This window comes from Pan paniscus, chromosome 5 (genome assembly GCF_029289425.2).
Source record: "Pan paniscus chromosome 5, NHGRI_mPanPan1-v2.0_pri, whole genome shotgun sequence".
In the NCBI taxonomy this organism is placed as follows: Eukaryota; Metazoa; Chordata; class Mammalia; order Primates; family Hominidae; genus Pan; species Pan paniscus.
In genome coordinates, this window is record NC_073254.2 from 131674439 (window position 1) to 131697149 (window position 22711).

General features: G+C 44.3%; 1 protein-coding gene across 7 annotated transcripts in view; it reads right to left on the reverse strand.

Moving 5' to 3' along the window:
- Positions 1–918: 918 nt before the first annotated feature.
- FYN (FYN proto-oncogene, Src family tyrosine kinase) overlaps positions 919–22711 on the reverse strand; it is a 214336-nt gene continuing 192543 nt past the window's right edge. For all 7 annotated transcript variants that reach the window (XM_034962716.3, XM_034962720.4, XM_057302577.2 and 4 more), the window contains 2 exons: positions 14159–14290; positions 919–1583 (listed from right to left, as the gene is read on the reverse strand). In XM_034962716.3, the coding sequence (XP_034818607.1) occupies positions 1375–1583; positions 14159–14290 (341 nt within the window). In that variant the 3' untranslated portion in view covers positions 919–1374. The remainder of the gene's footprint in view (positions 1584–14158; positions 14291–22711) is intronic.

Consider the following 22711-nt stretch of genomic DNA (forward strand, 5'->3'; position numbering starts at 1 on the left):
AAATTAAGAAAGTTAAACAATTTAAAAATGTAAACTCACAAATAAATCATAACAAAAAAGGAATTAAGACTTCAGAGTTGCTAGTCAGTATTAAAAACTCAATAGAAATAGGATTTTTGATTTGTTGTTGTTAAACATATGTAATTTAAGGTTGGTACAAACAGCAACTAAAAATGTAATACTTTTTTGTTTTTGTGCATCCCCATGAAATGTAAAGTAGTGCATAGTTATTCCACTGGAGAACTCCTGGACATATAGAAAGTCATTCGTTAGCAGTACAGGACATTTAAAACACTTATTTTACAATGGGAAATGTACAACCCCCACCCTCATTTCCCCCAGAAATTTTAGTTGCATGAGAAAGTTTAGCAGGTTGCCATGACTACAGTGCTATGGGTTTTAGATCATTTAAATGTGGTTACAGGTTTATTAAATTAAAAGTGTCTGAAACATTTCAGCATTCATATTTTTATACAAGAAGTTTGTGTGGTATCCATCTTCCAGTTCTCTTGGTAGTATCAGCCATTTGCTTGCTTATTTTTAAGTTTTGAGAACAAATCGCAGTAAGTTGAAGCAAATAGTGCTAACAGAACTTGTAAATTCAGCTTGGGGGGTGGTTCCTGAAAAGAGTCAAAGTAACAACCACCTACAAGTACAGTCATGAACCAGGAAAGTGCAATCCAAATGAAAAAATTCATGCTTTGCAAAAGCCAAAAATGAGGCCACTGGTGTTTTCAGAATAACACCGGTGCTTTGATGCTGACTTGCAGTAAAATCCTCCCTCTGGGTCCCGCAGCTTGGTGGCTCAGGCCGGCCACAGTCTCCACATTAGCACCCACATTGTATATGTACAGGGACATATATATTATATATATTCATATTTATAAAAAAGAAAACAAAAACAAACACCTGTCCTGATTGGTTTTTGTTAAAACATGAAAAAAAATTTTATTGTTTTAGACAAAGAGGCCACTTTTGGAAAATAATACTTTTTTTTTTTAGTTGAATCAGGTGAAGACAGAGTTAAAATCACATAGGATTTGCATTTTTAAAAAAGGAAAGCACTAGGATTGTTGGCACTGGAGTAACTATTTACACTGAACAGAGGTTTGGCCTTTTACATAACATCGATACAATGCATTTTCCAAAGTCTGAGAAATAACAAGGTTCTGTCTCGAATGCTTCACAGAGGAGGTTCGGATTTGGGGACAAGTGTCATTAATGAGGGCCATGGAAGTTCGTCAGCTTCAGAGTCACATGCAATCTGATCCTGGGCGGTTCCGCTGCTGGGGAGCAGCTGGCTACGGAATTGAAAGCTAATGGGGAGGGGTGGGGCAGCCTCTGGGGCAAGGCCTCTCTCCGCAGACCCGGGCCTTACAGGTTTTCACCAGGTTGGTACTGGGGCTCTGTCGCGGTAAAGTAGTCTTCCAGGAAGCTCTGCAAGTACTCAAAAGTGGGGCGTTCTTCAGGGTCCTTTTTCCAGCAGTGGATCATGAGCTCATGCAGAGAGATGGGGCAGTCCTGCGGGCAGGGCATCCTGTAGCCTCGCTCCACCTGCTCCAGCACCTCCCGGTTGTTCATGCCTGCAAAGACAAGCGCAGTGAGAGTGGGCACCCCGGGGATCCAGGCCCTGACCGCCGCACTTGCAGATCCCCTTTCTTCTTCTTTGCGTCTGCATGTGGCTAAAACATGCGGAGTACTCCCATCCCCCCAGGAGTCAAACCCTGCCATGCTACTCAGAAGTAAAGAAGGAGTGCAGAACTGAGACATGAAAAATTCAGAATGACTCTCAAAACATGATAAGTGAAGGAAGCCAGACACAACAGGCAACATACAGTATGATTTCATTCATGCGAAATTCTAGAAAAGGCGCAACTACATCTATAGAAAGCAGATCAGTGGCTGCCTGGGGGAGGGGAGGAATCCCTGCCAAGGGGCCAGAGGGAACTCCAAGTGGGATGGGAATGTTCTGTCAGGGTCAACGGGTCAACAAACTTTTCCTGTAAAAGGCCAGACAGTAAATATTTTTGGCTTTGCGGGTCACATATGATCCCTGTCTTCTTCTTTTTAACAACCCTTTAAAAACGTACAAAACAAACACAGGTTGGGAGCCAGACCTGCCAACCCCTGTTCTATATTATGTATGGGGTGGTGTGACTGTTTATGTTTGTCAAAACTCAATAAACTGCATCCTTAAAATTGTTGAATTTTATTGTGTGTAGATTATACTTCAATTAAACTGACAACAATATATGAATAAAGCAGACAAAAAAATCCACACAGAATGAAAGCATGCTGCCCCTTGTTTATAGCATTTATAAACTCCATTTATGAACTTCATAAATTCGTTTTCTTCATGCCTGGGCAAACTCTTAGTTCCCCACTGTTGGAGATCTGCCATCATGCCAGCGTGGCTGGGCACTGTCTGGCCCTGCGACCCCACAGTGCCCTGAGGTTTGGTGACTTTGATGGGGAGATAGACCATGTCCGGGGCCTATCTCTACTGATGACTTCAGCCAGGCCATCCATCATTTGAGGTTTTTCTGACTCTTGGGAAGCTGTTGAAACACTGGGCTGCATAGCACTAACATAAGACAGATCGCTAACTCCTTAGAGAGTGCGGCCTCCTGCACACTGGCTGCCTTAACACTACAGGAACTACCATGCTTAGGGGGTGGCCAGTGTCCTGACCTCTTCCCAACTACTGCCAGCCACTATTCTCTAGTTTTGCTTCCCTTTTTCATTGTATCACCTTCTGCCAGCTCCCCATCAAGCTGTGCTGTGCTTTGGTTGCTTCCTGGCCGGTGAGGCTGTCATCTGGAATCCTCCCCAATATCTGACCCGGTTAATTTGCAGGGGCAAGAACCCGATGTCAAGCCATATAGAAACCAAGATTTCTTCCCCTATTTCCCAGGGCTACAGCCAGCAGGAGCACACACCATATGCATGGAGCTTCCTTTACTTCTGGGGGAGGTGGCGACCCGTTAGCTAGAAACTTGTCAGCACAGCCAGAGGCGCTGGGCCAGAGCACAGCCTGTCCCCCTGGGCAGGGAACACTCGGACTTCGGGGTCTGTTGCCAGTCCTCTTGGTTGTGTTGTTACTTGTGGAGCTGAGTGTATCCTGGCTCCTCCTGGCTGTCAACCACAGCCTGTCAGTCACATGTCTCTCCAGACCTTTTCAGGATGCTTTCTTATTCTCTGCCATTATCATTTCTTGAGGTAATAAAAATTCATATATTGTTTCTGCTGTACTGAAGTAGGCCTTCAATGCAATTATTGTAAAATAACCTCACTCACGTGTCAGGGCGACCCCTTATTTTAGGGAGAGAGGTTTGGTGAAGGAGTCAGGGTCCCTGCCTCTGTGCCATGCATGCCTTTACCAGCGACTTCCTCAGTTGCATGGGAGGAGGGAGAGGCAGCGCTGTGGCTAATTAGCCTACATCCTCCTCCAATGGCTGAAAATGGGGGATGGGGGCGGGGAGCTGGAAGCAAGGGAGGAACTGGAGCATGCTCGGGAATGAAAGGCAGCCTCCTCCGGCTCTAGATAAACGCGGACAGAGGCCAGCATTTCCTTCTCCACAATTCCACAATCCAACGAGCTCTGAACACCATCAAGTTTTTGTAACTCACTTGACTACAGAACTGATCTGAACTGACCTCATTTGGCCACAAAACCTGAACTGATTACGAGGCTATTTACTGTTTTTATTTCTTCATACATATTGCCCAGAAAGATTAGGAAGAGTGTGTAATCACGTAGCAGAACTGGCACTCTCCAAAGCATTTGCCTTGCCGCATCTTTTAGTACTGTCCTTGGTTTCATATTTCAGCAATGACAGAGCTTGGACCAGCAGAAATCTCCCTTGTCTCTGTCCCTGCCAGGAGTCCACAGGAACTGAGGGGAAACAGGCAGAAGGGCCTGACAGATCCTTCTGGGTGTGGTTACAGCCCCTGAAACGCCTCCTAATGCTTGACTCTGGCTCTGAGTGCCTCCCTCCAAAATGGCAGCACAGAGTTTAATTAATCACTCTCCTATTGCTCCACAGAGCGCATGTCAGTACATGTTTCATTTCATTAAAAAACAAACTACTCAAATGGAAAGATTTCACTTAAAAAAAAAAGTTTTCATCCAATGTCTGCCAATGGAAAGTTTAATTGGCCACTGGGTCATTTTTCCAGTGCTTGGTCCAAGCCTCGGACACAGCACACTTGGTGATGTGAACCTCAACATGTAGCGTCTCCCGAGGCAGTCTGTTTCCTGGGCATTCGGAGCCAGGGGACAGGGCATAAGCTGGCCCATGCAGGGTCCTGGCAGACCCACATGGTCAGGCTCCTTCTCGCTCTCCCCCTTTTCCTGTCTGCACCCCTCCGCTCTTCCCCACTCCTCTTCTTCTCATGCTTTCTTCTGCCCAGACCTCTCAAAGCAAGGGGAGTATATGAAAACAATTCCACGCACTGGGCCAAGTGGAAACATACCAATGAGGGCTTTGCCAGGAAAGTGGGATATTTCGACAATGCACTTGGCTGACAATGACAATTGGAATGGGACTAGCTCTTTTCCAACCATCCATAAACCAGGACCTCCAATGGGCTGACCTGCAGACCTGGCAACTTCACAATGTACCTCTGCAACAATAACTGTGGCAATCAAGATAGGCCCACTCAGCAAGGCTTGGGCTAGTTTTTATTTTATAAACAATAGCTAAATTGAATGGATTGTGTTAATTCAGGGTAAGTATCCCTTCTCTGAAATGCTTATGATCAGGAGTGTTTTAAATTTCAGATTTTTTAGGATTTTGAAATATTTGCATTGTAGGGCTGCTCAACCAGTAAGTTGAGCATTCCCTTTGCCTGTTATGTCAGTGCTCAAGAAGCTCCAGATTTTGGTGCATTTTGGATTTCATATTTTTGGATTAGGGATACTCAACCTGTATTTAAAATATAGTATTCTCAGCTATATGAATTTTGAAAATCATGGTTTTTTTAAAGAATTTTTAAAAAATGGCTTTTACTCTGCACACTACCAAAAAGATAGGTCTACTTCATTTTTTTCTTCTTAGATGTTTTCATATTTTTGTTAGAAAGAAAACTGTCATTTCCTCTTTTTAGCCACTTTTCCCCAAGACATTGGCTTTACCTAATACCTGAGAGGTGAAGGATAGTGAATAGGAAGGGAATAAACACGAGTTTGGGCACCAGGGCAGTTGGGAAGAGTGTCTTGAGAGACATGGGGACACTAGAGAGAAGAATCCTTTTATTTTTTATTTATTTATTTATTTTTTTGAGACAAAGCGTGGCTCTGTCATCCGGGGTGGAGTGCAGTGGTGTGATCTCGGCTCACTGCAGCCTCCACCTCCCAGGTTCAAGCAATTCTCCTGCCTCAGCCTCCTGAGTAGCTGGGACTACAGGTGCATGCCACTACACCTGGCTAATTTTTTATATTTTTAGTAGAGACAGGGTTTCACTATGTTGGCCAGGCTGGTCTTGAATTCTTGGCTTCAAGTGATCTGCCCACCTCAGCCTCCCAAAGTGCTGGGATTACAGGTGTGAGCCACCATGCCCAGCCAGAAGAATCTTTTTATTGCACTTCCAACTGAGGAGGTGGACAAGAGTGCTGGGAATGTTTTTCCTTTTTCTCCTTTTTTTTTTTTTTTTTTTTTTTGAGACAGAGTCTCGCTCTGTTGCCCAGGCTGGAGTGCAGTGGCACGATCTCGGCTCACTGCAACCTCCACCTCCCTGGTTCAAGCAATTCTCATGCCTCAGCCTCCTGAGTAGCTGGGATCCTTTTTCTCCTTTCTTAACAGAAAGAAGAGACAGAAACTTTATAAAACATGGTGTCTGAGCACATTTTAGGGAAACAATGTCATAAACAGTTTGGCCTTCCAGGTTTCCTAGTGGGAGCTGCAAGGGAGAGCATTTTTCAACAGGAGGGGAGATCCCGGCTGGCCAGTGGTGTCTGACTGTGGGAAGAGCCACGTTCGAGCAGTATGAATGTCCCCTGGTTCCCACAGAGAGGCGGCTTGGGATTGGGGAGCCAGCAAGCACAGAGGCCACTGTCCAATTTTGTTCCAACCCTCTCCTCCTCTGCTGTTCTGCCCTTCTAGCCTCACGGGAGCCACCAGCCCCTCCTGCTGTCTCTCTAGAATTGCTCAGGAAAACAGGCCATTGTGGTGGGTCACTTTCATAGGGTACAACTGAACAGTACTCAATCCATAAAACACCTCCAGCACTTCGGGAAGCTGAGGCAGGCAGACCGCTTGAGCTCAGGAGTTCGAGACCAGCGTGGGCAACATGTTAAAACCCTGTCTGTACAAAAAGTACAAAAATTAGCTGGGCATGGTGGCATGTACCTGTGGTCCCAGCTGTTCAGGAGGCTGATGTGGAAAGATTGCTTGAGCCCAGGAGGTTGAGGCTGCAGTGAGCTGAAATGGTGCCACTGCACTCCAGCCTGGGTGACAGAGCGAGACCTTACTAGTCCGCTGTGTGGGGGTCTGCCTTTGAGTCCCTCTTTCCCAGAGCCTCCATGGAACACCTCCTGTCAACTCAGATTTTAGGCTTTCAAACATGGTCCCTGACATAGCATCATTTCCAGTCAGTCTGCCCCAAACACTGCAACTGAGATTCTCCAGCCAAGACGACTGTGCTAACTTCCTGCCATTATGATTATATTATCCTTTCTAAATCATGTTGCTGGCTTCCTCCAGCAAACTCAGAGGTCAAGTTTCCAACTCTCACTTTCAAACTCTGACTCTGTAGGGTTGCCAACAGTGTCTATTCTTGTGTGTGTGTTTTCTTTTCCCTTTTCTTTTAAACTTCCCTATTCCACTTCTTTGAGCTGTACATGAACTCAGTAGTCTTCCCTTTTTCCTTTTAGATTCTTTGAAAAAAAATTTTTTTAAGGGACAAGGTCTTGCTCTGTCACCCAGCCTGGAGTGCAGTGGCATGATCATGGCTCACTGCAGCCTTGAACTCCTGGGCTCAAGCGATCCTCCTCACACTTCAGTCTCCCAAGCAGCTAGGACTATAGGTATGCACCACCATGCCTGGCTGATTTTTATTTTTATTTTTATTTTTTTGTAGAGATAGCATCTTGCTATGTTGCCCAGGCTGATCTTGAACTTCTGGCCTCAAGCGATCCTCCCTGCTTCAGCCTCCCAAAGCACTAGAATTACAGCTGTGAGCCACTATACCTGGTCTTCTTTTAGATTCTATAGGGAAGGAATAAAAATCACTTTCATTGGCAGAGCACCGAAATAGATGTCACTTCTTGACTTCTAACTTTGCATCTTTTAGCAAGTGACTTGACTTCCCTTGAACTTGGCTTCTCCATTTGTTAACAAAATACCTCAACATTCATTGTGCTTTCAGCTATTTGAAAAAATGTCTTTTATGAAAGAAGAGTGTTTGTGTTTTATAGCTTTCCATTTGTGCAGCTTCCCAATATGGATCTCAGATGGGCCATATCTGTACAATCAGGGATTTTAACTGTTACCTGTCCATGTTTGCATCTGGATTTGACTATGGGTTGCAAAACCTGGGTTTTTGTGCCATGTGAATAATTAAGCACTTTAACAATGGGAATGATGTTTAGATTATCAGATACCCAAATTCCTTTTGCTAACTGAGCCTTCTGTTCAAAGGGAATCACATAACGTTGTGCATAAGGCCTTGGGTCTGAGGCTCCCCTTGCTTCTGTGCATAAAAGGCCCGGTGTTTACACGTCTATTGAACAGTGCTGTGCTGGCGCTGGGAAGGAGGAGGGGTGTTAATGGTGCTTGCTCAGCATGAGCCTGCACCATCCATGTGCTTGTATTAACAGATTCTCATGTGTCCTTGCTATCGTACTGGTTAATAACCGTGACACTGAGTTAGGTTTTAGTATAGGATCACTGTGAAAATTCTGGGCAGAGAGATGCTGATGGAAGTGTGTGGATGAGAATAAAGAACTTATCTTGAGAAGGTACAATAATGACTTGTTTTGTTTCTCTTTCCCCATCTTGCCAGATAACCTCAGGACAGCTGTTTTTATTCAGCCCATTGTATTAATAAACACAGAAAGACAGCTACTCATGTAACTGAATACACAGGTATTTCTGTATTTGAAGTTGATAATATAGTATCATAGAGAACTCCTCTGTCCCAGGGGAAAAAAAAAAAAAAAAGGAGTGAAAAAGAGAGGCAGGGTGCCCATGAGGAAGGCCCTGGAACTGCACCCCTGAGAACAAGGAGCACGTGGGGCTGGAACACAGGACTGGGGGCCGAAAGTCCCTCTTTGGCCACCCTCTTCACACGCATTCTCCCCTGGTCTCCCTCCTCCTCTCACTAGACATGCTGGCCAAGAGAAATCTTGTAAGAGGAGGTGACAGCATGACCTCTGGGCATTCCAGGCAGGGTTCCCTCTCTGAGGGGACATCATGGGCTGCAGGAAAAACCCCAGGGACTGTGGATGAGCCAGGGAGAGACACGCACCCTCGGCTAAGATGAGAGCTTTCATTCGGCTTTCCAGTCTCCTCCTGGTTGGAGAGTCCTAACCCTTTCTTCTCCCATGAAAACCCTGCTCCTGTTGTTATGTTGAACACAAAGGAAAACGTATCTACGGTTCAGGGCTCTAAGGCAGAGGGAGGACCAGAGTGGCACTTGGAATCCTTTAAGGAAAAAGCCACCAGTTTCATTAATTTCCCTTATTTCTTCAGGTCATTATCAAGCGACTAGATGTATTCAAGAAAGTCACCTGTTGAATGATTTGAAAGTGCTTCCAATGAATGAATAAGTGTGGTTTGCTTAAGAAAGTGTTCCTGGCCGGGTGCGGTGGCTCACACCTGTAATCCCAGCACTTTGGGAGGCCAAGGAGAGTGGATCACCTGAGGTCAGGAGTTTGAGACCAGCCTGGCCAACACGGCGAAACCCTGGCTCTACTAAAAATGCAAAAATTAGCCGGGCGTGGTGGCGGGTGCCTGTAATCCCAGCTTCTTGGGAGGCTGAGGCAGGAGAATCGCTTGAACCCAGGAGGCAGAGGTTGCAGTGAACCGAGATCATGCCACTGCATTCCCGTCTGGGTGACAGAGCAAGATTCCATCCATCTCAAAAAAAAAAAAAAAAAAAGAAAGTGATCCTGTTCTACCAGGTCCTGCCAAATCTACAAAACAGGTGTTCAGTTAAGAGCCAGGGCACAGAATGGCCAGGACACTCTGCCTAGAATAGTGTTGGAACATGATGTTTGAAATGATCACAGGGTCAAGATTCCAGAAGAACTTTGAGGACAGAGGCTACCTCGTGGCTAGGAAAATATATATCCATGTGTGAAGATAATGGAATGCAGTTAAAAGGCTTTGCAGGCTATGGGCTAAATTTAAAAACCTTGTTTCAAAAACCTCATAGGTGAGTTCTTTTTTTTCTGTTTCATTCACTCATTTATTTGCTTATACTTACCGACAGTCTACTATGGGGTGGACCCTGTGCTGGACCTTGGGAATCCATCAAAGGGACTCCCTTCTCTGAAGCTGCTGAGAAATACAGACACACAAACAGGGGGCCCAACAGAAATATGCTAGGTGTCATGGAGGCAAGCAGAAGGAGCACCCCATTTGGTCTGGACATGGGGAAGGCTTTCCAAAGCAGATGATGTTCAGTTGGGCTCTGAAGGGTTCTGAGGCAGACAGGGGAGCCACAAAGAGAGACTTGCATGTTCAAGAGACATCTCTTGATGTGTCTTGGTAACGTGTGAAGGACGGAAGACAGCAAGAGAGAAATCATGTCACTCTCCCGCTCAAATCCCCTCACTTCCCATCTCACTAAGAGTAAAAGCAAAAGTTCCAACCATGAGCTAGAAAGGCCTTATCTGATTTGCCCCTGGGGCCTCTGGGACCTCCTGCTCCCTCTGCTCCAGCCATGCTGGCCTCCTTTGATTCTGGAGGGTCTCTGCACTCTCCCTTCCCCTGATGGAAGGCTGTGCTCCCAGATACCCACCTGGCTGGATTCTTGCTTCCATTAGGTCTTTTACTCACCAGTGAGGTGCTCCTTTGCCACTCTCCCCTCTCTCCCCTTCCCTGTTTTATTTTTCTCCCTAGCTGTTACCAGCAGCAAACATTCAATATATTTCGCTTATTTATCTTTGTTTATTGTTTGTCTCCTCAAAGAAGAATGGAAGTCTATGAGGGCAGCAGCATTTGTCTGTTGCTTCACTGCTGTATTCTTGGTGCTTGCAACAGTACCTGGCATATAGTAGGTGCACAATAAATATTTGTGGAATGACTGCAGAAAAAGAGTTATGAAGAACTATGTAGAATTACGTTTTCTAGGATTTATCTGAAAGGCAAAGGGAAGCCGTGGACATTTTTAACTAGCAGGGTGAGATAACCAGGTCTGTGTTTTCTAGGATACTAACTCTGTTGGCAACAATGATAGAGTGGTGGGTGGGTGGGTGGTGGGGAGGCGGGGAGAAATTGGAAGCAGAGGGGAAAAGAAGGATTTGAGAAAGGTATTAAGGTGAAATGACAGGTAAAAATGCATAACTCTGATTTTATGCATCAACCCCAGAAAACTGCTTTTACTTAAGTGTTTTTATTTCTCACATACAACAGTCCATCAGTATGAAATCAGTTCTAATCTTGAGGTAAAGAAAGCTTCTGAACCCTTGCTTGCAGAAAAGCAAGCTAGACTGCAATGCAGAGAATGCATTCAGCTCAGGCTGCTAGCGGGGAACTGATGGAGCTCTTCTTTGGAACTGCATCCATACTTGTTACACATCTCGAAAGCAACCTTCCTCATCTGGTAAGGTGATGTAACTTTTCTCTACCACCCCCCCTGTTAATCTCAGCATCGTATTTCAGTATTTTTTTCCTTCGGCTTCCAGGTTCTCATTCAGTTTGAGATTGTCGTCTTCCCTTCCTTTTTGTCCACTCCTCTCACACAACTTGCCAATGTTCTAACATCTCTGCCTCCCTTTGCCCTTTATTTGGTCACACCTCACATACTCCACTCTAAGTTCCTTCTGGGATTGTCACTTCTGGACCTTCTTTCACGCTGGGCAAAGATGCCTGGAAAGCTTTTATAAAACCAATTTATATGTCACCCCCTCCTCCCGCACCTCCATCTTCACCTACCAGGCAAAGGAGCTTTCTTATGTGTCAAGGAAACAGCAGGCTATTCTCAGGTATGGAAGACTCAGAAAAATGTACCACCATCTACTGTTCTCCAAAAAAGAATTACTTCAAAATATACTCTAGCCAACTGAGACATGAGACATGACTACATCAAAATGCAGAATGGAAATCATGACGGACCGGGACTGGGAGTCTGTCCTGAGGTACCAGCAACAGGCACAAAGACGCAACATGGGAAGCTGAGAAGGACCCCTCAGCGCACACTGACTGACTTGCCACACCAACAAATAGCAAGAATGCAGAGAGGAAGGTCCTTCTTTGCCTTCACAGTGACATCTGAAGGAAGCTTCGTGAAACCTCTTGTTCCTTAGGAATTATTATCCTTCGTTAGGGTAATAATCCTATAATTGGAATCCCTCTGTAAAAGCTTCTCCCTCAAGAAGAGTTTTCTGTTGGATTCACAAACCCAATTAAATAGGATTATAGCTATGTTAAAAAGCAAAACCCAGAAAGAACCCATGGCTAGGAACAGGCCTGGGAACAATTTTTTGTGGCTTTCTTTGAATGAGGACCAGCTCACGACACCCCCAATGAGGACACGGTTCCCTGGTTGCCACTGCCAACCAGCAAGGCCCCAACACAGGCTCTCAGCCACCCTTCCAGTCACATCTCCAGGTGTGCCCCTGCACATGGCATCTTCTCAGATTCATCCTGTGGTCCCTGGAACTGTCCTCCCAGGCCTACGTGCCTTCCCACGTGCCAGACCTTGGGATGCTCTTCCCGCCTTCTGGGCTTGAGGAAACCTACTTGGCTTCCAAGGTCTGGCTTACTTGCCTTCCCTACACAGCCCCCTCTCTCCAGCACTCCTCCAGAGCTAGAGGCAGTTATCACAGCCCACTGCAGACCAGCACTTGCTCACAGCTCTCTCTGCAGGAGCCGCTGGAGTTAGTTCTCACTTCAAACTCCTCTGCCATCCTCACAGGACTCAGCATGAAGAGTCCCTCTCAGGACCTGCTGTGTGTGGATACCTGGATCAGGTGTCCCTGACCCCATTATCAGAATGAAGATCTAGGCTCCATAGTAGGTAAAGCCAAGTAATCCATCCCTTCAGGATGGCTCCCTCTAATAATAAACAAGGAATAAAGAAGGCTGGTTTCTTCCTGGATTTGATGCATATTTTATCTATCTGACTGTAATATCCACGAACATAGGGACTACATTTATTTACTTGCCCACTGTGCTAACAATGCCTAGCCTGAGGCAGGTACTAATCAAGGCTTGTTGAGAGTATGAGGGTCTTATTTGCACTATCTCCCCGATAGAGGAAAATGCCTGGCACAGTTCACAGTGACTGAAGCTACGCTGAATGAATGAATCCTGGTCTAAGTGGTAAAATGAGGGCATTTTCTTTATGCTGAAACCAAACCTGACAAAAGACTCCCTCAGAAACGCGCACCTGCCTTCCTTCTCCAAGGCCCCCACCTCCACCCCTTTGTCTTGGTTTCTGTGTGAGACCCTGAGAAACAAAAAGCTGCTTTGTATTACTGGAAGGGAAGGCTTCACAGAAACGCAAAACAACGTTAACCTTTTCTCCCCAGTTGCATTTAACACACAGGGTGACTATAAACCTGGGGGGGATCAGGAAGAAATCAGTTCAAAATTCAGACAATAAATAAAGAAGAGATGCCTTCACATCTTCGCCCTCCCGAGACCCGCACATTTCCCCCCTTGAGAAGCAATTCAGAAACACCCACGCTGTGCTCCATCCCCCAGGGCGGCCCTTTCTTCTGTGCTGGTTGGCGATTCCCGGAGTGTCTGCCCGTGTGTGCATGCCGGGAGCAGCAGTCACTGCAGCATCAATAAAACTGACTTACACCAGCATCTCTAAACGCCCAGTGCCGGCACTTCAGAGACTGGGAATTTGTCAATTTTGCCTCCATGTCAACCTGGCTCTCCTAGGAGTCTCAAGGCTACACCAACCCAGAACGAGATTATCTTGATGTGCCCCTCTCTGTGTTCTCTGAAGATGACCAGAAACAATCATAAAAAAGGAACAAAGGGATTACAAATTAATCGGCCTTCGCTGGCTCCTCTGACTGCAAAGATATGATTACAAACCCAGGATTTGCAAGAGACCTAAATTCCTCATTAATCTTCACTATCGTTTCTATCACTGTTTGGTTTTTTTTTTTTTTTTTCTTTAAGCTCCTTTCTTAGGCAGGGAATGAGGGGGAGCTATGTTCTTTCTTCACTCAGCAGTAACTGAAAAATATGTCCTTAACATTTCAAAAAAGCAGATCGTCCCTGTGCTATAACCACTAAAGCATGGAGGTGAAATGGCATGGGTGTCCTTTATGTCACCATCTGTCGACGTTAATCAATTTAAGCATGGATAAGCCAAACTCGTGGTTTCTTTGGAGAGCATAAATCTGATAATCCAGAAACATTCCAGAGTCTAAGAATTTCCAACTTCTTTACATTATACTTGCTTTGGTATAGCATGTTTTGACTGTTCAGCAACAGGCAGTGAGTGGGCTCTAAATTGCATTTCGCATGTGCCTCTGCTCTCTTTGGCCATCTGGAGCTGGGTCCTGCGGAGAGAACAGGTCCTGGCACCTTCCTGCCAGGCTCACTCCATGGGTCAGTGCTACAGTGTAATCAAAAAGCAGTGGGGCTTTTCTCCTTCTCTTTCCCAGACATGTCTGCAAACTCCATTTGGGCAGAGGCACTGCCAGTGACATTTCTGCTCTGGGAACCACAGACACATACTCCTACTGAGAAAGGAGAGATTCTATGAACTGGAGGGGGACTGAAGCATTTAGACCAGCTGCTACTTACATTAATCCTGGCACACAGTTCATGGTGGCTGCTTGTCTACATACCTGGTGGCTCCCAGTTCTGCTTTTCTCTGGCTGAATACCTGGCCGTGTTCTTCAAACTCAAGCTCAGCAGAAAGCTGAGGATGGGGCTTAGAAAGCAAAGTGGATGAAGTTTTCCCAAATGGTGTCAAAAAAGCCTCCAATCTCAGGCCCATGTCTGTGAGGCCCTGCTCTTACCTGGGTATGGCACTCTTCCTTTGGTGACCAGCTCTGTGAGTAAGATTCCAAAAGACCACACGTCAGACTTGATTGTGAACCTCCCGTACAGGGCTGCCTCGGGGGCCGTCCACTTGATGGGGAACTTTGCACCTGCAGAATGAACACCTGGTTATTCATCAGGCAGAGGGCACTGCAATGGGCATGGGGTGTGGGAGGGAAAGGCACTTGGCAAGCTACTTTCCTGAGAGCAGGTTTAGAGGGGAAGACAGAAACGAGGTGAAGCAGGAATGGGCTGGGATTGGGAAGATGTAGGGTCTGGTCTTGGCTGTGTGACCGTAAGTAATCCAGCTCAAAGCACCTTAGTACCTCAATAAAGGGGGGAAGAAGCCCTGGTTTCTTGTGATTTAGGAAAATTATATATATATTTAACTTTGAAATAATGCTATGTTTTAATAAACATACATAGGATTTAGTCATAATGCTGCTCTCATGAGTCCTCGGGTATATAAGATAGTGTGGTCTCACTGGGTACACAAAACCTGATTAAACCACTGAGCTGCTCCTAGGGTGGGGACAACTGGATACTGCCCATGTGTTCTGCTGAAATGGGTTAGATTTCCCAAAGGCCTCCCACACCCACAGCAGGGAAAGGAATCTGCCTCCAGCTCCTTCTCTCTCCACATTTGCTGTTTTTCCTCCATTCTTTCTCCCTGTAGCGGCCATCTTTACTCCTGGGATAGTTTTTTCTTCCATACTGTAAGATCACTTTCTTATCACTTTTTCTTCTACCACCCAGCAAGAGTACTATTTAATGTTTGTTTTTTAAAGAGCAGTTCTGCCTCCATGACTGTCTTATGAGTCTCTGACTTTTCAAGACCAAGGTACAAATTCATGTCAAAGTCAGTGGAGTCCTTTTTTTCAAAAATTTATTTGATCATTGAAAGAATCCTGTCTCTAAACCAAAAGGAAGGGTGTGGTCCACCTTGCTTTCTATAAGCTTGATGTGTGTGCAGGGAATTAAAAGGGATTCAGGCCGGGTGTGGTGGCTCACACCTGTAATCCCAGCACCTTACGAGGCAGAGGCGGGCGGTCATTTGAGGTCAGGAGTTCAAGACCAGCCTGGCCAACATGGTGAAACCTCGTCTCTACTAAAAATACAAAAATTAGCCAGGCATGGTGGCACGAGCCTGCAGTCCCAGCTACTTGGGAGGCTGAGGCGGGAGAATCACTTGAACCCAGGAGGCAGAGGTTGCAGTGAGCCGAGATCGTGCCATTATACTCCAGCCTAGGTGACAGAGCAAGAGTCCGTCTCAGAAAAAAATAAAATAAAATAAAATAAAAATAAATAAATAAAATAAAATAAAAGGGATTCAGCAGCTTGTGCTCTCAAACATTCGGCTCAGCAATTATAAAGCAGTTCCAGGTATTTTACTGAACAAACTAAAAGAAAAACACAAGGAATTTTTATTACTTATGGAAATACAATTACATGCTTAAAGCATGTTCATTCTGCTTAAGGAGCTCCTGAAAATCATACAAAGGCTGACAAAATCAGAACGTTTCATAGAATCTTCTATAAAAAGTCACTATGTACAAAAGTGGCGAATGATTAAAATATTTAAATTGGCACAGTTTTAATAGCCAGAGGTATGATAAATTACGGCAATTAGATTTTTGTCTTAAATACAGCATATGATAACATCTTTAGTAAATCTACCCTGGCATTTTCAGGCAATATAATTTTCCTCTCCATCTCTCATGTGTCTGTGTGAAATGAAATGAAAAAAAAATCCTACTATTTCATTATGAGGCATCTCACATTAACACTGGAGCAGAAAAGTTATTCTATAGTTTTCCTTTTATGCATGGAGTTATTTTTAATTAGTTATGTTTCTCAGGCATAATTATTTATATCTTTCCTTATGTGCTAGATGATTCCACATAAGACCTGGTATTCTCTGAATAGTCGGTCGTTTTGTTTTTAAAGTTTCTTTCAAAGCATTCTTCTCACACTTCCTATCCTTTAGCATTCTGTTCACGCAGGTTTGGACTCTGAGCCACTGGGATTAATGTGATAGATTTTCTTCAATGTTGAGAGCAGACTTTGCTCTGGACCAAACCTCAGCTGGAGTTCTCTTACTTCAGAGAATTAAAGGTATACTACATTCATTCCTATTTAAACCATCTCTTGAGCCAAATGGCTTGGAAATCTCTGACCATCTCTGAAGTAAATGGAACATTTTTCTCTGCTGTGCAGACAAATCCTGTAAATAAAATGACAACCAAAGGAGTTGTTTTTCCCCTTCTTCGAATCACTCAACATTGGTGAAGGTGTGTGTGTTGCTGAAAGTGGCTATTTAAAATTTGGATACTGTCATGTTAGATTTTCCAAGGGATTTCATAATTTCAGATTAAAAAAACCAACGGCAATATCAGCCAGTTGCATTAGTCAGCTTTATTATTTTCTCATTTTATAATCTACAATAAGGATTATAATATATAAACCTTCAAAAAATGTTAAAACAAAGGCTGCATTAATGTAAGGAATCTTTGAAAGGAAGTCATTTGTAGATATGTGGTCTGACTTACTACTAGTCGGAACTTACTTAAATTTGTTTTGTATTAATTTTCTTTCTAAGGCAAGCAATATATTTATACCAAACAATGTATTTATAATGTATTTGGAGGAATAAAACATAATGTCTTTGTCCAACTTCTCCTGCTTCTTCTCTGTCTTAAAACAGCAGCTGCTTTCAACAAAAGAAGCTTCTTTATAGATAACTCATTTTCCTTTTCAAGGAAGACAAAAGGTTAAATCAAAGCAGCAATAAGGTATTAATGATTAACTGAGGTTTCTACTGAAAAGAGCTAATCCCTGCTTCCTCTTGGACACATCTCATTACTTCTGTTTCCCCTTATCTTGGCTTCCCACCTCCTGAGGGTACAAAGCTATTGGCCCTAAAATGCAGCTCTAAATGTGGTGGAGTTAACTGGGGATTTTTGGCAGGTGTCTTTACAACTAGCCATGCAGGTTGCACAGTGTAAAATCCCAGTCTATGAAAACAGCATCCCTAAGGTTGTGTAGTACATAACCTATACAATCCCACAGGTGTCCCTGCCGCAGGGCTGCTGCAGTGAGCTCTGTAAGTTAGGAGACTTCAGACACCTTGAAGGAAGGATCTCCTGGGTGTAAACGTTGCCTTTTCCTTGAAAGTAAAGTTCTGACAGGCAAAAAGTCAGAATCAAAGTGGTCTTCTAAGTAGTATGGACTTACAGAACAACGGAGAAAACATCAGGAGAACTGCAATGCAGTTAACTTGGTATTGTTATGTAACTAGCTGATTCACACTTTGAAATTCTTCTGCTTGGGAGCAGGATTTAGATATGAAAACAGTTTTCTCCTCCTTGCATTTTATTTAGAGGAAACAGAGCAAACTATGCAGGTAATGATCATCTATGTCACTGATATCTTGAGCTTCACTGTAACACTTACTGTACTTGTTCCATGTTTATGTGAATTCAAAAAAAGAAGTGACCACTCTGTCATTTCTTACTGAATTAGCTTAACAGTTTAGGATTCTTTAGGATAAGCCAATACACAAAGGCCATAATATGTGTGTGTGTGTGTGTGTGTGTGGTGTGTGTACTTGGAAGCATCTTTTCCACTGAATGTTTTCCAGGTACTATTTGCAAATTTTACCAAACTCCCAAGGTAAACTCATTGCCGAAACCTCAACTTGTCATGGTGAAAACTTGACAACCTGGTGTTGTCACTGGTACCCATGTCCTAGAACTTCCACGTAAGAGGATCTTTGTGCCTTAGTCATTTAACTCCCAGGAACATATATAAGACCAGTTAGCCTTAGGCTGAATTATTCCTGTAATGAATAAATGTGTTGATGTTTTAAATAATTTCTGATATACAGCTCAATCCTGTTTCTCTGAATTCTGTTGAGATATGAAATGAGTGGTCACAAACTCTGTGTAACATCAGGGATCTTATTCAATCCCATGGCTCCAATGACTATCTTGACCCCAATGATGCCTGCATTTATATCACCAGATGGGACCTCTCTCTCGAGTCCCTGACTTGCATAACCAATTTCCCTCTCAATTGTCTCTCCATGAAATTGGTTATGCAAGTCAGTGCCCCTCAAATACAACATCCAAAATTTATCTTCCCCACAATTTGGCTTCTCAATCCTTGGTGACTTTGTAAACCACCCAGTTGGTGACAACAGAATCCTGAGACTCATCCTCACCTGGACACTCTATTTTTCATCACTGTGCACTTGGATCCCAGCACAGGGCCTGCCTATTGAAGGAGGTCAATACATCTTTACTGAATGATCTCTGTGCCCTCCTGCTTTGTCCCTGCCCGTGTCAGGTCCATTACATCCTGACCATTTCACGCTCTTGAATTCACTACCCTTCCTCTAGTCCTCGCTTGCTCAGCATGTCCTCCCCGGGTTTCTACAGTAGCTTTCTAATAGAATCTACATGCATAATCTGGTCCCTACCTACTTCCCCAGCTGCTTCTTATCATCCCAGACTTGTTCTCCTCTGCTTCCCTCCTCTCTCCTCTACAACCTTTCCATTGCCCTTCTTTGACTGCTTTGCAAATGCCAAGCTCCTACCTGCTTCAGGGACAGGCTATTTCCTTTGTCAAAAGCCCTTAACCCATGGCTAATTCTTACTTCTCTTTTGCTCCTAGCCAAAGTGTTACTTGCACAGGGAACCTTTGCCTGATCACTAAAGACTGGGGCAGGTTTCCTACTTCTATGCTGCCAGAGCACCTCCCTCTTTGTAGTTGTCACTACTTTTTTTCAGTAAATATTGCCTAACGAAGCTGTTATTATTAAAGTGCAATGAATGCATGAATTGTCTGAAGGCTGTCTCTGCCCCAGATAAATACTGTGCTTCAGTGCTGGAGCATGTCTTCCCGGATGGCCACATCTCCAGTACTGAGTACAGTGTCTGCTGCAGAGAAAGCACTTGATAAACAGGTGCTGAATGAATGAATGAGTAGCTGGTCAGCCCTCCCAGCCCTTCCCTTTTTGGCTGAATAACCACAGTTCCTTACAGAGCGTATTATCAGTTCCCTGCCCTCTGGTGAGTCTTCTACTTGTCCTTGGTGACAGCACCAGTGTCACTGTCTGGATGTCCTTTTAAGAGTCTAAGAATTGCCAATTGAAATAGAAAAGCAACAGCCACACACTAATGAAACTTAAAACACCTGGAGAACCCTGCATTTTCACTGCCAAAGGAAGTGTGCTCAGATCCCCTTTGGGTCAGAGTGAATGTATCTGAGTGGGGGAGCCCCATAATTTGTTCTCTGAGGACAAGGGGGCCCAGTTCACTGGGGCTGCAGCTGGGGATGGGGGTGGTTAGTTACAACAGCAGAAAGACAAGGTGGCAAGGGGCCTTGGGAGAGTTCACAGTGAAACAAAGTGGAAAATCCTTAATAGACTGGATTAAGAATAAATTCTTAATAGACTGGGATGAATGCAAGTGACTAGACATCAACCATTTTGACCTCACCGAGCCCTGGTCTTCCTCATTTAAAATAAAGTTAATAATCATCCGTGCTTCAAGCAAGAGAAAGGAGAGGGCTGTGGATTTATTCAGTTATCAAAGTTTGTCCACAGAAATAACAACACAAACACCCACCACTGCTGGGCTGGCTTGTTCTTTCTTCCTACCACAAGTATTTCTGGAGTATTCCCCAGTGCCTGGCACTGCACTCGGTGCCAGGAGGACGAAAGTGAACACAGTCTCTGGCAGTCATGGAGCTGGAAGCTTAGTTTGAGGGAGATAAAATAAATGAATGGCTATTATATATGTCAACTACAATAAAGTGCTATGAAGAATAATAAGATGGGGTACAAGGACAGATTTTGTGGGACTCTGTAACCTGTACTAGGATTTTGGATTCCATCCTAAGCGCAACAGAAAGTCACTGGGCTGTGAGCAGAAGTGCGATGACTTCCCATGTCATTCTTTCCCCTTGTCTTTTAAAACATGGAAGATAACACATCATTACCTTGAGAATGACTTATGATGAGACAGAATGGGAAAAGTGTTTTGACTTTTCAAAACTCTTCAAAAGCATCGTGACATTTCAAGGCCCATGGGTGTCTATCAGCAATTAGCAATTGGGTAGATGATGCTTCCATTGTCACTTCTGTCATGTTTACTTAACGAATGGCTCTGGGTACATTTGTACTATTTTAGCACACTTCTCACATGTGAATAATACCAATAATTTCGGTAACAAAGCAGTAAAACTTGGCATATTCCAACCTGCAAAGCTCAAACATTTCTATGAGAAATGCATGAATTGTTTTTCTGAGTTTATTCTTCCCCATGTCCTTCCTTTCTTTCCAAGCATTTTGTGTGTCTCCCCTGTGGGCTCTTCTTCTTGCTTGGGCTTACTCAAGCAAGTTTTCTGCCTCTCCTGAGTAGCTAGGATGCTAGGTGTGCACCACCATGCCTGGCTAATGTTTAATTCAATTTAATTTTTTTTTTTTTTTGAGACAGTCTCACTCTGTTGCCCAGGCTGGAGTGCAGTGGTGCGATCTTGACTTACTGCAACCTCCACCTCATGGGTACAAGCAATTCTCCTGTCTCAGCCTCCTGAGTAGCTGGGACTATTGGTGCACGCCACCATGCCTGGCTAATTTTTGTATTTTTAGTAGAGACGGGGTTTCACCATATTGGTCAGGCTGCTCTTGAACTCCTGACCTCAGGTGATCCACCCGCCTCGGCCTCCCAAAGTGCTGCAATTACAGGCATGAGCCACTGCACCTAGTTTAATTTTATGTTTTGTAGAGATGGGATCTTGCTATGTTGCCCAGGCTAGTCTCGAATTCCTGGGCTCAAGTGGTCCTCCTGCCTTGGTCTCCCAAAGTGCTGGGACTACAGATGTGAGCCACCGTGCCTGACCTAACTTGGTTCTTGCTACCCCAAACACAGTTAATCTAGTTCAGTTTGCTTTACTATAACCTGTGTCCTGCACTTAGCATGCTCACACTTGTTTCTTTTACATTGGCTTTGGAAATGCTCTCTTTCCCTTCACCTGCTTAGCTAAAGCCTCCTCAGCTCCAGTCCCACCTCCTTCATGAAGCCATCTGTGATTACTCCAGCCTTCACTAATCTCTCCAATGCACCTAGCGCCAGTGCTAGAAACAACAGTTTAATGCTTGATAATAGCAGCTACCACAATAGCTAAACATACACTGAGCGCTTGCTAAGTGTCAGGCATGCAAAGCACTGTGCACATGAGGTGGATGCCAGCAATAGTCTTGTTCTACAGATGAGAAAACGGAACACCAAGAGGAAAGCAATGTGCCAAACAAAGTGTAGATGACAGAACTGGGATTTGAACCGAAGGTGCCAGAGCCTGACTGCATAAACACTATACACTGTTCCACTGTGTCCATGTCTCCTCTGTGTCCTTTTACTAGTTCTTTCATAAGTTATTTAAAAAATCTCCTTAAATAGAATGCAAATCCTTTGAGGTTGGAGACACATATTTCTTCACAGCAACTTGCCTAAGGCTGGTTAAACAGCAATAAATGCTCTAACTAGCTAAAGGGTCCAGCCAGGCAGTAAGTTATCTGACACCCTGACGGTCAAAGTAATTCTCTTCCTTTACACAGACTTAATCAAACTAAACGCAAAGAGTGTCAATACAGTGGTGTAATAAACTAATAATTTTCTTCACTCTTAAAAGTTATAGGAATAAAATCTTCCTTTCATACGACAGCACAGCCTGACTGATGCTCTCGGTTTTTCAGTGCCAACAGGATGACTGCCCAAAGTCATTATGTCAGGATGGCCCATCCCAAGCCCCAGGCCACATTCCAGTTAATGAAGTCCCTCTATCCCTAGTGGCCAGGTAATCTGTTTTTCACTTCTGCCTCAAATAGAAATAGCTTACTTGACTCAGTTACTTCCTGTTCTTTATGTGTTTTCATACATTAAGATGATGGCATGGGCATTTCAAATGCTCTAATGAAGACCGCAGATACTTTTGCTGCCAAATCACCTCCTGCAGTAAGAGTACATAAGCCGGCCAGGAAACGAGGAGTGGATGCTCTTCAGTGACAATGCAAAGTGGTCCGATTGTGGGCTGAGCTGGGATTGAGTGGTCACTTGTGGAAGGACCACTATGATCATTTAGGAAAGGAGCTTCCGAGTCAGGTATCCCTGTGCTTGCACACTGGATTTGCTGGTTGATCATTTAAAACGTCCCTAAGTCTCAGTTTCCTTGTCTGTAAACTGGGGATGATAACCTCCTAAGGTTGTGGTGGGAAGAACAGTTGATGTAAAAGGCTCAGCACAGCGTCTGGTACCTGGTAATAGCTGAATAAATGCCAGCTGTTATTTTATTCAGATAGTAAAGGCCTAAAGTCACTGAGTTGCACTGGCAAATGCCATCAGCAATGCCAAAGCTCTCCAAACATCAGAAGAGGAAAAGAAGATGAAAAAACCCTCCTCATCAAAACACTCATCAACCAATCACTAAGAATCTTCTGAGGGTCCATGATGTCTCCAGCACCCTGTGAG